This window comes from Lepidochelys kempii, chromosome 4 (genome assembly GCF_965140265.1).
Source record: "Lepidochelys kempii isolate rLepKem1 chromosome 4, rLepKem1.hap2, whole genome shotgun sequence".
Taxonomy (NCBI): domain Eukaryota; kingdom Metazoa; phylum Chordata; order Testudines; family Cheloniidae; genus Lepidochelys; species Lepidochelys kempii.
In genome coordinates this window covers 115,726,361-115,741,762 of record NC_133259.1, presented here as the reverse complement: position 1 = coordinate 115,741,762, position 15,402 = coordinate 115,726,361, and the positions used below count along the sequence as shown (strand labels likewise).

At 41.2% G+C, this 15,402-nt stretch overlaps 1 protein-coding gene across 6 annotated transcripts in view; it reads left to right on the top strand.

The window, feature by feature from the left end:
- The window catches only part of EVC2 (EvC ciliary complex subunit 2), a 169,200-nt gene that overhangs the window by 36,102 nt on the left and 117,696 nt on the right, over window positions 1-15,402 (top strand). For 3 of the 6 annotated variants that reach the window (XM_073342528.1, XM_073342529.1, XM_073342527.1), the window contains exons 7-9: window positions 3,311-3,370; window positions 11,795-11,863; window positions 12,206-12,340. In XM_073342528.1, the coding sequence (XP_073198629.1) occupies window positions 3,311-3,370; window positions 11,795-11,863; window positions 12,206-12,340 (264 nt within the window). The remainder of the gene's footprint in view (window positions 1-3,310; window positions 3,371-11,794; window positions 11,864-12,205; window positions 12,341-15,402) is intronic. The other 3 variants (XM_073342532.1, XM_073342533.1, XM_073342530.1) reach the window with 1 other exon arrangement.

Below are 15,402 nucleotides of genomic sequence, written 5' to 3'. Positions count from 1 at the left end.
TGAAGCCGAAGCCTGAGCAATGTAGCTTCACGGGGGCCCCTGTGGCATGGGGCCCCAGGCAATTGCCCTACTTGCCACCTCCTAACGCAGGTCCAGGTTGTAAAAGATGTGACGAAGGAAAGATGGCCCAAAGCTAACACAATTCAAGACAAAGAAGGGAACAGTCTTACTGAAGAAAGGTAGACAAACTACTGCTCTGATCTATACAAACACCAGACAAATGGAGATCTTAGACAGCCCAGATTCAACAGAGAAGGAGAACTTTCCAATTCCACATGAAGAAGTGGAGACAGCTGTGAAATCACTCAAGAACAGAAAGGCTATAGGTATTGACAACATCCCAGCCAAATTGATGAAATTCAGAGGAGAAATAGTAATAGATGTACTCACCAAGATCTGCAACAAGATCTGGCAGACCAGTGAGTGGCCCTCCATGTGGACATAATCCCTAATCATCACACTGCCAAAGAAAGGCAACCTGCAATTGTGTCAGAATGACTGGATCTTAAGCTTAATTAGCCATCCCAGCAAAGCGATGTTGAAAGTCATATTGAACAGATTGAAGCCACAAGCAGAGAATATCATTGCTGAGGAACAGGCTGCCTTTCGTGCTGGAAGAAGTACCACAGAACAGGTTTTCAACCTTCGTGTTCTATGTGAGAAGTACTTATAACACCAGCAGGACATCTACCACGTCTTTGTTGACTTCAAGAAGTCGTTTGGCAGAGTATGGCATGAAGCTCTCTGGGCAGCCACGAAGAATTACAATGTTGGTCATAAGCTTATTCTTACCATTATACAACTGTATGCCAAGGCTGGCAGTGCAGTTCTCATCAATGGCACAGTAGGAGAGTGGTTTAGCATACACTGTAGGAGTACGGCAAGGCTGCCTTCTTTCGCCCACACTGTTCAACATCTGCTTGGAGCGCATAATGACTGATGCGCTAGAAGATCACATATGCACAATCAGCATTGAGTGGTGACCAATCTCAAATCTTCGGTTCACTGATGACACTTATGGCCTGCCAGGTAGTGAAGATGAACTTGCCAACCTTGTGAAATGATTGACTGAAACCTCCCTAAAATATGGCATGGAAATCAGTGCAGAGAAAACCAAGCTGATCACAAGCAAACATGATGGGATCAGCTCATCTATCACTGTCAGTGGAGAAGAGCTGGAGACAGTGGAACAGTTCAAGTATTTGGGGGCAGTCATCGCTGATGAAGGATCCAAGGCAGAAATTCAGGCAAGAACTGCGCAAACAGCAGCAGCAGTGGCAAAGCCAAAGCCAATTTGGGGGAATAAGAACATCTCTCTGGAATCCAAACTGAAACTGCTGCATGCATTGGTCATCTCCATTTTTCTGTATGTGTGCGAGACATGGACCCTTACAGCAGAACTTTAATGGAAAATACAGGTAGTAGAGATGAGATGCTGCCGTAAAATCCTGGGCATCTCCTACTTTGACCACATCACTAATGAAGAGGTCCGCAACATCATCACCCAATGCGCTGGGTCATATGAGGACCTCCTGACGACCATGAAGAAGTGCAGGCTGAAGTTACAGCCATGTAACAAGATCATCTGGCCGATCCAAGATCATCCTCCAAGGGACAGTACAGGGAAAGAGAAGAAGAGGTAGACAGAAGAAGAGATGGACTGACAATGTAAAAGAGTGGACAGGAATGGACTTTGGAGACTCAAGCACTGACACACAATTGTCAGGGGTGGAGACAATTGGTTGATTGCTCATCGATAATGGTGACTCAACGACCAATGCAGTTATGGGAGTGATGATGATGAATGCAGGTCCTGGCTTTTTTATGCATGAAATTGGTTATTGTAGCACAGGTGGGCCATTGAGCTTTTATAGTATGTTGGGGGGGGACCTCAGAAAGAAAAAGGTTGAGAACCCCTGAATTAGGCTAGTTGAAAGAAAAGGAGTCCAAGGGGACTGGCAGTTCAAGCTATTTCAATGCAGAGAAAAGAGAAGAAGAGCCACAGGAGGCCAGTGTGGCTGCACAAAGAGCTTTTTAGCTATCTAAAAAACAAAAGGGATACATACAGGAAATGGAGGGAGGGGCATGTCACCAAGGAAGCATACATGGGAATAGCGCAAGCATGTAGGGACAAAATCTGGAAAGCTAAGGCAAAGAATGAGTTACAGCTGGCAAGAAATGTTAGAGACAACAAGAAGGGGTTCTTCAAATATGTCAGACAAAAAAGAAAGATCAGGGATGGTGTAGGTCAATGGAGAAGGGGAGCTGGTAATGGAAGATGATAAGAAGGCAGAGCTTCACAATGCCAACTTTTCTTCAGTCTTCTCACAAAAAATAATATGTGACCAGACAACTAACTAACAAAGTTACCCTGGACAATAAAGGGGAAGGAATGCAGATTGAGATAAGTAAAGAACTCATCAGAGGTCTTCTGACCAATTTGAATGAATTCAGGTCAGTGGGGCCGAATGCTATTCACCCTAGGGTGCTGAAGGAATTAGCTGAAAAAATCTCAGTGCCTCTGGCAGTAACACTGACAAACTCATGGATGACAGGAGAGGTCCTGGAAGACTGGAGAAGGGCTAACATAGTGACCATCTTTAAAAAGGGGGGAAAGGAAGGGCCGGGAAACTATAGACCAGTCGGCCTGACCTCGATACCAGGAAAGCTACTAGAGCAATGTATAAAACATTCAATTTGCAAATACCTAGAGGATGAAGGGGTGATCACTAGCATCCAGCATGGATTTACTAAGAACAAATCATGCCAAACCAACTTGATTTTGAATGGGTTCAAACTATAGCATAGCAGATTTAGATTAAAGCTCAGGAAAAATTTCCTCACTGTAAGAAAAAGTAGGACAATGGAACAAACTGTCTCAGATGGTTTATACGCAGCAAATCCTGCGTCTTGGCAGGGGGTTAGACTAGATGATCCTTGTGGTCCCTTCTAGCCCTATGATTCTACTGTGGTTCCTTTAGGAGCCATGCTGCCTTTGGATTCACCTTCACTCCTCCAGGCAGAAGTTAATGCTATGAGGAGCACCATTAACTTCTGTGGGGCCAGACAGTTAGGAGGGGAATATGCCCCATAGAACAGCTGCTTCCCTGCCTGTTAGCAGTAGATAAGTATGTTGCATTTTTCTATTAGACTTTTGTAGTTATAAGTGGTGATAATAATTAATAAAAACGTTTGCCTCTGAATTGTGTGTGAAGGAAGCTTCTGTACAGTAATTGAACAGTATGCCAATTTTATAAATTAAGCTAAGTTTGTTTTATAATATTGTGATACTTTTCTATATCTTTTCCAGAACAAAATACAGCATAGTTTGACTGCATCATTCACCATAACAGGAGAGGAAAAGACTAAGGTAACACTGAATCATAGATAATTGACTATATGTGGTACTTCTAAGGATTCCTCTGCTTACCTCTTTTGGGTAGTAAAAAAGTGCTTTCTGGGTGCCAAATTGTGACTCTCTTACTTATAAATTAGTCCCATTGAAGTCAGTTACAGGAATTTAAATTAAGGAACTACTTGTGTGAATAAGGCAATCACAATTTGGCCTTTGCTTTGTTTGGCCAATGCTTATGACTGTGAATTGCAAATGAGGTTTTTCCTTCTGTTACCCAAACAGAGCAGGCAGAAGAGAGGCTTATATTTAAGCACCAGAATTCTTAATGTAGAAGCTCTGTGGCTTTATGCTATATTCAGATCCAGTTTTCCAAATGGAAGGCTGTGCAACCCCAGAGAATGGCAACGAGCATGCTAACTTGCTGCTGGGCATATCCAGCATGAATTGGGTTTTTTGTTTCCAGTGCTCATTCCAGAAGGGTGCAAGTTGTCGTACAGCTACTAAGGAGTGGCACTACACACTATGCTGATTCTAATACCCGTGCTGGGGGACTGGATGGGGAAAAATTCAGCAGAAAAGGAATAGTTTAATTTCCATCCTGCTCTTTGATCAGTCATGCCTCCAATATGTATTTCTGTTCTTTTACTAGTGACGTATGTGGCTGCTAATGGTCCAAATAAGCCTGCAGAATAACATTGATTTTAGCAAGCAGTGCTGTTTGTCTCTCATTTTTCCATTAGAGAACGTCTCGCTGCATCTATCGCTTACCTTGCTAGAGTAATTTCTTCACCTAAACTCATTCTCTGTCTCCCCCATCTCCTCCCCCTTTTGTTACCCATGCAGGCTGTTTCATTGTAGGGAATCTTTATTAAGTAGTGGTGGCCAGAGTGGTGGGAACACTGATCACTTGCACTCAGGCAGTGGAAAATAGTTTATTTCACCGCAAAGCTATGTTGCCATGGCTGTGTCATTTAAAGTCTAAAGGTCATATAGATAGGACAATTGCCGAACAAGTGGAAATGGAGAGGAAATATTGCAGACGCGTACTGCATAAAAGCAGCAGCATTTGTGCAGTGTCTGAGTAAACAGGAATTGGCATTCCACTGTGAAGGTGAAGTTATGGAATCTTCAAGGAAAGAGAACAGTGAGAATTAAAGGGCTACTGTACGAGTTTGATATTTTCTTTTCTGTTGTATGATTTGTATGGGGAAGAGAATTACTAGCAAATACTCCACCGTCTCGGATTTCTCAAAGCCAAAGGGATAACAATATGTCCAGGTTACTTTCAAAATTGAAATCGTTTCTTCTGCCACCAGTAAATGTTGGCTGACCTTTGACCTTTGAGCTGATTTCATATTTTTACAAAGTAAAGAAAAGTTCCAGGGCAGATAAAATATTTTATAGATTCGGGGTGAAAAGCACCTAAGTGCCATTTTCAAAAGGGACTGAGGAGCCTAAGGACTTGTCGAAACAGGGACACTCAGGAAGGTTAATACAAATTAACTAAAGGTGTGAATTTAAGGTGGGTTAGTTAAACGGTATTAAACCCCTGTATGTATGCTCTTACTCAGAATTAAAGTGGCCTTAATTCAGTTTAGTTTAATTCTCAAAGTTTACAGGACTACATAATGCAAACGAGGTACCATTTAGTTCACTCCCACAGGGTCTACGCAGGGCAGTTATAGCACAGTGCAGCACACTAGTGTGTGCTCCAGTTCACACCTGATTGGTCCAAACTGCGGGGCCATGTAGACAAACCCTTACGCTCCTAAGTGCCTAAGTTTCTTTTGAAATTTCTGAACACTCAAAAGTTCCAGAATTAGGGTTCTCTGAATGTTGCTTTAAAAAGGAGGTTAGAACAAAATATTGAATAGCTGCTCCTTAAGTGAGGATCATCTCCCCCTACTCACTGAATGAGGCTGGGATCGGGATCCTGTGGGGAAAATAATATGTAACCATATAATTAAGCACTGTATAAATAATGCATAGAGACAAGGGGACCAAATTAAGGTTGCACAGTCAACCTTAATTCTGGCATTTCCTAGCTTTTGAGTGCTTGACTTTGCAACTTAAATAATGTTCTTTTAATGTAATTTGTTGTATGTAATATAATTTCGGCTGCTTTCAAGGTGATCAGTGTTTTGTCCTATTGAAAAAATAAGTTAATAAGATGGTTTCCTTTTGCTCTCCTTTTCCCATCTATTTTATTCCTACCCTAATGCTCATTGATAGAGCAGAAATAGAAAGAGTCAGGAGATGGACCACAAAAATGATTTAGAGGCTTAGAAAGACTGCTGTTTATGGAGAAAGTGTGCATATTGGAACTGTTTTAGTTTAGAGATGGGACAGCTAAATGGTGCATGAGAGAGGTAACCAGAATAATGATTGGTATATTGGAAGAGGTAAGGTGGGTAAGGCAGTATCTCTTACTGGACCAACTTCTGTTGGTGGAAGAGACAAGCTTTCAAGCTCCACAGACCTCTTCTTCAGGTCATGGAAGTAAATCAGGAACTCTTATTTGCCATTTTTTTCATAATACAAGAAGAAGGGATATTCAGTTAAATTGAAAGACAAAAAATTTAAAATTTATAATGTATAATTTATAAAGTATTTTTCCCATAGTGCATTATTAAGGTGGGGGACTTAGTGCCACTGAATAAGAGCTTAGAATTTTTTGAAAAAATAGGCATTTAAATGGATAACAACAGTATTCACAGTTACTTTAGAGAGAACTTTTAAAAATTTAGGTTCTAAGCTCTCTTGCTAAGGGGCATTAGTCATTCTTTAACTGACAGGGTTAAGAAAAACATTCTTTATGGGTAGCTTATAAGTTCGTCTGAAGCAGCTGCTACTAGCCATAGTGTGAGACAAGGTGCTGGGCTGCTGGTCTGATTTAGTATTGCAGTTCCCGCAGAATATTACTATAACTTCAAACTTCTGTACTACTATTTTCCAGTTCTGGCCTGATTCTTAGACCTCATTGAGATCTGCAAAACAGGCGATATTCGAACAAAACTGGTTCAACTATTTTTTTGGGCTACACGTGCACATTTGTCATTAGAACTTAAAGGGGAAAGTATGTGGTATATTCTGTTGTTTAAAAATATATTTATAGAGCTCAAAAAGGCTGAATGGATTTTGTTTTCCACACACAATATTTCCTTCTGGGCTGAGACCAAGCAGGAAACATTTCAGAAAAAATCGGATTTGCATGAGAAAACTATGAGTAATGGAAAAAAGGAGAGGTGGGTTGTAGTTCATCCTTAACAACAGCTGTCACTAATGCTCCCGGTCTAGTTACTTATATGCAAGACTGCCCAAATCTAAGTGCATGCAATCCATGTGAAGGCAATGGTTTTATATATTTGGGCGGTAATTTGACTTTTAGCACAGAGTGCTAAATAATTAATTCTGTATTTATGATAGCGCCATGTTTTAAGTTAGTCCCAAAGAGCTGTCAACCCTCAAATGGTCTGATTACTTACATGGTTGAAAGAAAAGGAGTACTTGTGGCACCTTAGAGACTAACAAATGTATTTGAGCATAAGCTTTCGTAAGCTAATGTATCCGATGAAGTGAGCTTCACGAAAGCTTATGCTCAAATAAATTTGTTAGTCTCTAAGGTGCCGCAAGTACTCCTTTTCTTTCAACCATGTAAGTAATCAGACCATTTGAGGGTTGACAGCTCTTTGGGACTAACTTAAAACATGGCGCTATCATAAATACAGAATTAATTATTTAGCACTCTGTGCTAAAAGTCAAATTACTGCCCAAATATATTTGTTCGTCTCTAAGGTGCCACAAGTACTCCTTTTCTTTTTGCGGATACAGACTAACACAGCTGCTACTCTGAAACCTTACGTGGTTGACATGCCACTCTTTAAAGTTTTATAAACCTTGTATATTTTCTCTCTTGCTTCACTGGAGTAAAATGCTTGGTTGCCTAAAACAAGTTAGTTCCATGGCCTAGAAAAAAATGTGAGTGCTATTTGAGTGGCATGCAGATGCCTTGCAGCTCTGCTCATTAGGGTCTGTGAAAACTGCTTGCCTCTGTTTCTGGCTGAATGTTTTTAATGCTAAGTAAGAAGCTGTTTAGATAGCAAAAACTGCACGCAAAAAGTTCTCCTGTTATGTGCATCTCATGGTGGGCATAATAATAAATACTGTGCACACCTATGGCCTGACTTTCCATCATTGTCAGCACCTATAGCTTCCATTCAAGTCAATGGGAGTGCAGCATCTCTGAAAACCAGATCAATAATGACTTCTGGAAGTTCACACCATGAATGAGTAGCAGGAGTAAGAGAGAGGGCAAAAAATAAACCTTAGTTAAGCAGTTGTTTAACTGATTACCCATACCACCTTTCTTAGGGTTCTCTGAATTTCTATTGCTTAATGAAAAGGAGTACTAGTGGCACCTTAGAGACTAACCAATTTATTTGAGCATAAGCTTTTGTAAGTTACAGCTCACTTCATCAGATGCATTCAGTGGAAAATACAATGAGGAGATTTTCCACTGAATGCATCCGATGAAGTGAGCTGTAGCTCACGAAAGCTTATGCTCAGATAAATTGGTTAGTCTCTAAGGTGCCACTAGTACTCCTTTTCTTTTTACAAATACAGACTAACACAGCTGCTACTCTGAAACCTATTGCTTAATGGTGGATGGTGACTTTGTTTTAATGTTTTGACTAAGACCATGTCTACACTACAAATTTTGGTTACTGCTGCAGTTAGTATATCTCTTGTGCGCATGCATACTTGTCTCTGTGCGTCGGTGCTGTGGGTATTCACCAAGAGTTCTGATATTGATGCACAGTGCAGTGCACCATGGGTAGGTATCCCGGTGTGGAAGCTGCCACTGTCCAGCCCACTGTCTTTTGGGAAGCTTTGGCAATGCATGGTGGGGCCACAAGTTGAACAGAGGTGACAGGGTGCAAGGGGTCGACTTCCCAGCATGCAACTGTTTCCACCCCATAAAATATCATCTATATCCCATAATTTTTTCAAAACCACATGAATTCACATGGCCTGCCTCGCTACCTGCCATTTCTGGCAGAAACCTGGAGCCTGAACAGCTCTTCACTGTTGTCATAAGGGTTGCAAGCACAGGACATGCAAGCCTCCAGTTTTTGCAGAGCTGCAAGAATAACTGAATAATCAGGGCACATGATGATTTGTTGCAGAACAGATTTCTGTGGGACATAGCGAGAACCAGTTCAAGGTTGGTGGCAGTCATGGAACAACTGCAGACATTGCATCGCCGAGAAACAAGCCCTGGCCAATGGGATTGTATTGTAATGCAGGTTTGGGATGATGAACAGTGGCTTCAGAACTTTTGGATGCACAAGGCCACATTCCTGAATCTGCATGCTGAGCTTGCCCCAGCCCTCCAGTGCAGGGACACCAGAATGGGAACTGTACTGACAATGGAGAAGCAAGTAGAGATCACACTGTGGAAACTTGCAATGCTAGATTGCTACCTGTCAGTGGGAAATGCGGTTGGAGTTGGAAAATCCACTGTGAGAGCAATTGTCATGCAAGCATGCAGGGCCATTTATTGCCACCTGCTATGCAAGACAGATTCTTGGCAATGTGCTGGACGTAGTGGATGGATATGCAGCAATTGGGTTTCTGAACTGTGGTGGAACAACAGATGGCGCACACAGCTCTATTTTGGCAGTAGACCACCTTGCCACAGAGTACATCAACAGAGAGGCTACTTTTCTGTGGTTATGCAAGCACTGGTGGATCACTGGGGATGCTTCACCAAATTTAGTGTGGGTTGATCAGGGAAGGTGCATGACACTCGCACCTCTAAGAACAGAGGACTTTTCAGAAAGCTGCAAGCCGGGACTTTTTTTCCTGACTTCCAGAGTACCACTGGCAATGTTGAAATGACAGTAGTCATCCTGGGGGACCCAGCCTATCCCTTGCTCCTGTGTGTTGTGTAGCCATACGTTGGCCAACTTGATAGAAGCAAGGAAAGATTCAACTACCGGCTCAGCAAGTGCAGAATGACTGTGGAATGTCGTATTGGTCGATGGAAGGGATGCTGGCATTGTTTATTCACAAGATTGGATCTCAGAGAGAAAATTATCCCAGTGGTTATGGGTGCCTCCTGTGGCCTGCATAATAGGGGGGGAAAAGCAAAGAGAGAAAAATTGCTGCTGGAGTGGAGGGCAGAGAGAGATAGAGTAGCTCTGAGTTTGAACAGCGAGACACCAGGGCTATTAGAAGAGCTCAATGAAGTGCTCAGTGCAGAGCAATGTGGCTCACGGAGGCTTGGAAGGAGCTCTTTAACAGTGAGCTTCAGTAACACTTAGTGGTATACTGTGCTCTACCTTTCCCTGCAGTTTTGGCGCCTGTTAAGAATTGTATGGTGCTTGATGTACATCTATGAATATAACACTGTCAATGCAGTTATTAATTTTGTGGTGCTTACTGTACATTTATTATTATTACACTGTATATGTCATTGATCCTATGAGTCATGTCACACTGTACAGTAACAAGTAAGTGGAGGTTTTTGGGACTGCTAGGCACCCTGCAGCATTTGTTGTGAACTAATAAAGATGAATTATGTTCCAAATAATGGAATTTTATTCAGTAACAACATCATTTGAAAAGAAAAATCAGTGCAATATAAAAGAAAATACGTTTAAAACTCAATAAAGTAATAGAACTTTTCAAGAGGAAAGAACATTTATGACCATTTTAGCTACACATACAGCTAGCTTGGCTTTCACAATGTGAAGCTGTCATTGTCCTTAATGTCCCCCGGTGTGGAGTTGTGGGGGAAGAGCCTGTGGGCAGGGTCAGTGCGCGGAGGCTCCCTGGCCCCCTGCCTAGGAGCTGCTGCCAGAGGGATGTGCCGGTCGCTTTAAGGCGCTGCAACCTAAGTAATTAGAGGACTGGAGATAATTGACATATGATGAAATATTTTTGAAAAGATATAAGTATGTATAGGTTAGCTAAGTGACTATTCAAAGTGTGTGTGGAGTGGAGGAGATATAAGTCTGCAGCTCTGTGAAGGGCATAAGAGAGAGGAGTTGTTGGACATTATACAATAATGTTACAAATGAGTATGATACAAATATTTGATATTTCTGTGCTGAAAAAAGTAACTTTAATTAAACCCAGAAAAAGATTAGTGTGGGGTTTGGAGTAGGGATAATAACAGGAGGGGGATAAGAGTGGTATTAATATCAGCCTGTACTTTCTGAATGTACTTTTTAGGAGTAGAAGATAATACAAAGGGACATAACTGGTAGTAACTGGCTGAACTTCAGAAAGGAGGAAATTTAAGATGAGAAAAAACTTCTAGATATTAAGAAGTTAGTAATTTATTAGTGAAATGGGTAAATGACTGTTGGTACTTTTTTCATTTAGTAATTTCAGGCATTGATGGGCATATGAAAGGATTCAAGACATAGGAAAATTATTCATATAACTATTTAACTCATTTTGTACTAATTGATTTAAATACTCCAGGTGTTTCATTATTGTAGAATAAGCATGACTGAAAATAATACAGATTTTTGTCAATTAGATTAATTGTCAGTCAAGAGCTTTTCAAATACAATACTGTGAACTGAGCCTTGGGACCCACTTTCTAAATCTCATAAAGTAGCAAATTAATGGCCTGTGTTAATAGTTCAAGTATCTTCTAAATACAAAGAAGCTACTAAATCTGAACTTGGGTAGACTATTTTAGGTTTGGGAATGATTCTTTCTTTAGTGAACTGGACCATAGTCTAGAAATATATTAAATATATTAAACAGTCAAAATGTGAGTTAAGTTTGCAGGATTTTGGCCCAAACCTGAATATAAGGTACTAAATTCTGCTCTTTTAGACTGACATAAATCCATTTGAAAACAAGTGCCAGATTTGATAAATGCTTCACACAAACACAGTTGCCATTGACTTCATGGAGTGCTTTCACATTGAATGCACCATGCTTACCAGGCGGCATGTTAAGAAATAGAATGCACCATGCTTAGAGATCGCATGTAGTTATTTAAAAGTTGCGGACATGATAAAAGTGATTCCTCTGCAATGAAACATTATCACAATGGCTATATGTTACCTTTCATCCAAAGATCTCAGAGTTGAGTTGTATATTCCCATTCTCATGTGAGACATGCCCATTTTATAGAAACAAAGTGAATTTAAAAGAGGTTAACTAAACCCTAAACCGAAGGTTGTGATTGAAGGATATATTTGAAAAGGAAAGCAGTTTGGCTTGTGGCTCTTGACTCCTGGATTCCATTCCTGATTCTGGCACATGCAGTTAGCATAAGTGTGTGACCAAATTGAGTAGCTTTGTCGTTTATGAATAAAACACTCATCACAAACATATGCTGATTAAAACCTTTTTACCTTGCTGATTATTCTGTTTAGGAGCAAATTTTTTAAAAGTGGCCTTTAATTTCAGGTGCTCAGCTTCAGACTGGGTTTCAAAGTTGCTGAACATTCCCAGCTGCCATTAACTTCAACTGGAACTGTGAGTGCTTAGCACCTCTGAAAATTAGACAATAAGTATTTGGCCACTCAAAAGTTGCATTGCCTAATATTTAACTTGGAGAAATTCTATAGCTTGTGTTATGCAGTTGGTGAGTCTTGATAATCATAATGGTCCCTTCTGGCCTTAATATTTATGAAAAAATAAACTGTTTTTGAAAATCTTATTGTAATTATGTCTTACTACTTAGTAATTCCATATTCTTGTGAAGATTGTTAAAAGTAACTTACTGTATTGTTTACAGCTATAATCTGTATCTGATTTTTATGCATATGTATCTCTGGGAAGAAATGTGGTTTACAGATTACATTCTTTCAATTTCAGATTTTGTACAGCCATGGCATCCATGCTTCAGGATTCTTCGTTGCTTTTGTTATTTCTCTTGTATTAACATGCGTTGCATTTTTTGCTGTTTACAAAACTAGAAGATTAAAATGGAGTTTTCTCAATAAAAACCAGGTGAGTCATATTTTCTACAATAAAACTTTATTTCATCTTCTCATAAATGGTCTCTCAAAATGGTTTCCAGAGTTAAGAAATGCAGTGACTAGCCTGAAATTTTGAAAAGTTGGCAGTGGAAAGATAAATTTAAATATTGTTAGAATCTCAGCTGATGTAAATCTGTATAGCTCCATTGTGTTTGGCGTGGTCAACCTTAGAAGGGAACCTAGGACTGGCCATAATCATCTATCAAATTTTAAAGGTGTTAATTTATGTCTACAGTATGTGTTAAATTGTGTTGAAAAATATATGAATTATTAACACATTTTAAAACATGACCATTTTTCCTAATCTAGACATGCTGATAATAGATAAATAGCTGTTCTTTCCTTGCTTGCAGTGCGGATTTTGCTGGTGGCCTCAAAATTTAACAGTATACTGTAATCTATCAAATGAGTATGAGGGATAATTGATAATTTGATGGCAAGCTATGTAAATGTGTATGGGTTTGAGCAAATGTGAGTTTTATGCCTGGAAGGAGGGAGGTGGTATTAAAGCCAGCCCATACCTCCTTCATACTAACTGCAGGCGTGACTGTGTCTTATTTCCTAAACTGGAAGATTTAACATGATGTTTCTTTTTGGCTCACCTATTGACTTCTACAACTTAAAGCTTTCTCACTGTTTTTGCAAAATCTCCAGGGTGAATGGCTGAATGAAGGCTTTTAGAAAGGTTTGTGGTATATGTAAAGTAGGATTTTTGTTGTTGCGGGGGGAGTGTTTGTGTGTGTGTGTGGGGGGGGGAGGCTGGCTTGGAGGCTGTTTTATTCCTTCTGTCTGAATTAGGTTTAAATCCAGAAGAGCCCGTTAGCTGTAGTTCCCTGGGGCAAGTATTGTACTACAGCAAATCTGGAGGACACCAGATAGGCACCACACTGGGACAAATATACTTCGGAGAATCCTTTGATGCTTTGGGTTTGGTTCAGGACACTAGAACTTGGAGAACAGATTTATTCAACCTAGGGGAAGCTGCTGTTGCCTAAGGGTCTTCCTTAGTTTTTGCTGGTGGGTATGGTGCTTGCTGCTATCTGCGATAAAATGGCTACTTTCATCACACGTTGTCTGAAGTATTCATTTTAGTCTGAGACTGACTGACTGAAGGGGATAGGGAGTTGCCCAACACTAAAGTCCAGTGGAGGCGGGTGACACAGGGAGGGCATACCTTAGATGGGACGCAGAAACACTGTATGGGAAAAGTACAGTAGTACTTCAGAGTTACGGACACCTCAGGAACGCAGTTTGGGCTTCAGATCCAGCAGCTGACACTCCAGGCCAGGATTCAGCAGCAGCTGAACAATCTAGTCAGCCCCAGCATGAGTTTGCAAGCTTGTCCCTGTGTGTGTGTGTTGTCCCCCTCCCCATGCTGCTCCTGGTCTGCTGTCTCAGGCTGCCTTGGGCTGGCAGCCCCAGTGTCTTGTTGTAAGTGGCTGCCCCACGAATGGGGGTTGGGTGGGGACAGGTAGCCCAGATGTGCCTACCTTTAAGATGCAATAGAGGCACAGTACAATACTTGCTTTGTTTTTTTAATCTCTGCTGCTGCCTGATTGGTTACTTCCGGTTTCACAGGCTGTCCGGTTGCCAGGTCAGTCTGTAATTCTGGTGTTCGTATCTTTGAGGTTCTACTGTAGGTGATTTGAGACTCCTGTTCTTTGGGACAGAAGTTCTGGGAAGTGTTCCAGTGCAGCATATCAAATTTCAAAGGCCCAGAGGGCCTAGCTGGCACCAGTTTATTTTGCTGAATTCCTGTATGTACTTTGATTTGTACAAATGTGCAATATTTATTTCCCTTGTCTTAGTGAAAATGACTGCGGGCCTTGCAACCTTGTTTTTTTAACCAACCATTCTTAAAGGCAAAATGTAAAGCAAAAAATAATTAATTTTAAAAAATCCTCTTTCTCCTTCTTTGTGATATACAAAGAATGTCTCAAACTCTTTTTAAGTTGCTTTGTTCTACTTTTCACCATTTACTGTAATTATTTAAATTAAAATATTAGGTTTTCATGACCCTCTCTTTGCTCAAGGATCTTGGCAGGATCTTTGAAGGACCTGGTTAGTGACGTTTCATAATGCTGGAATCTCTCCATCTGCCAAAAGAAGGGCTTGTCTACCCATCACGGCAATGCACATTGGAAGGGTGTGAATTCTGAAGCACACCAGTGTGCTGCGCACTAACTGGCCCATGTAGACCTTGCTGGGCCACACTAAAATGTCCCAATGCATGTTAACATAGTGCTGTTGAGGCCTACGTGGGCCAGTTAGTGCAAAACATGCAGTGTGCGTTAGAATTCACACCCCCTAGTGCACATTACTGCACACTGTAGGCAAGCCCTACAGTTTGTCTACACTTGCACTGTACCCTGGGTCCATGTACTGCTAGAACATGTACCCCATACCAATGCCAAGTGTCCTCATATGCTATGCTGGGCACAGGTATATGCTTATATCCACACTGCCCCTTTTTGGTATGCAGTCGTAGCACTGCCATTTCCAGGTAATATCCCAGAGTCCTGTGCGTCACAGGAGACACTCTGGGAATCACCTTGCTGCGTGTTCCTGGTCCTGTACGCCTCCTTCACATGTTTGTTGATGGCAGTTCCCGGTCATCTCTTCCTTCTGCCTAACTGTGTTGAAGAAATTAAGCAAGTCCATGATGATGTGGTTCTGCTCCTGTTCGCAGGACAGATGGTTATGTGGTGCAGTACCGGATTCTTAATGGAATGGGTTCAGAAAAATCGGAGATGACAAAGACAGCGGACTGAGAGAGTGAATGTAAATCCACTGGGGTCCCATGGAACAGATGCTTTGCATGGTGGGAAAGCAATGGTATTCCCATGGGTGGACCTCCACTTGGGGCCTTGGAGAACCAGCATGGTATGTGGGACCACATCATCTTGGAAACCTGGGATGACGACCTGTGGCTGCAGACCTTCATGGAGTTGTATGAGCATCTTGCACCAACCCTCCAGCACCAGACCATTTGATTTTGGAAACCCATACCAGTGCAGAAGCTGATGGCTATTG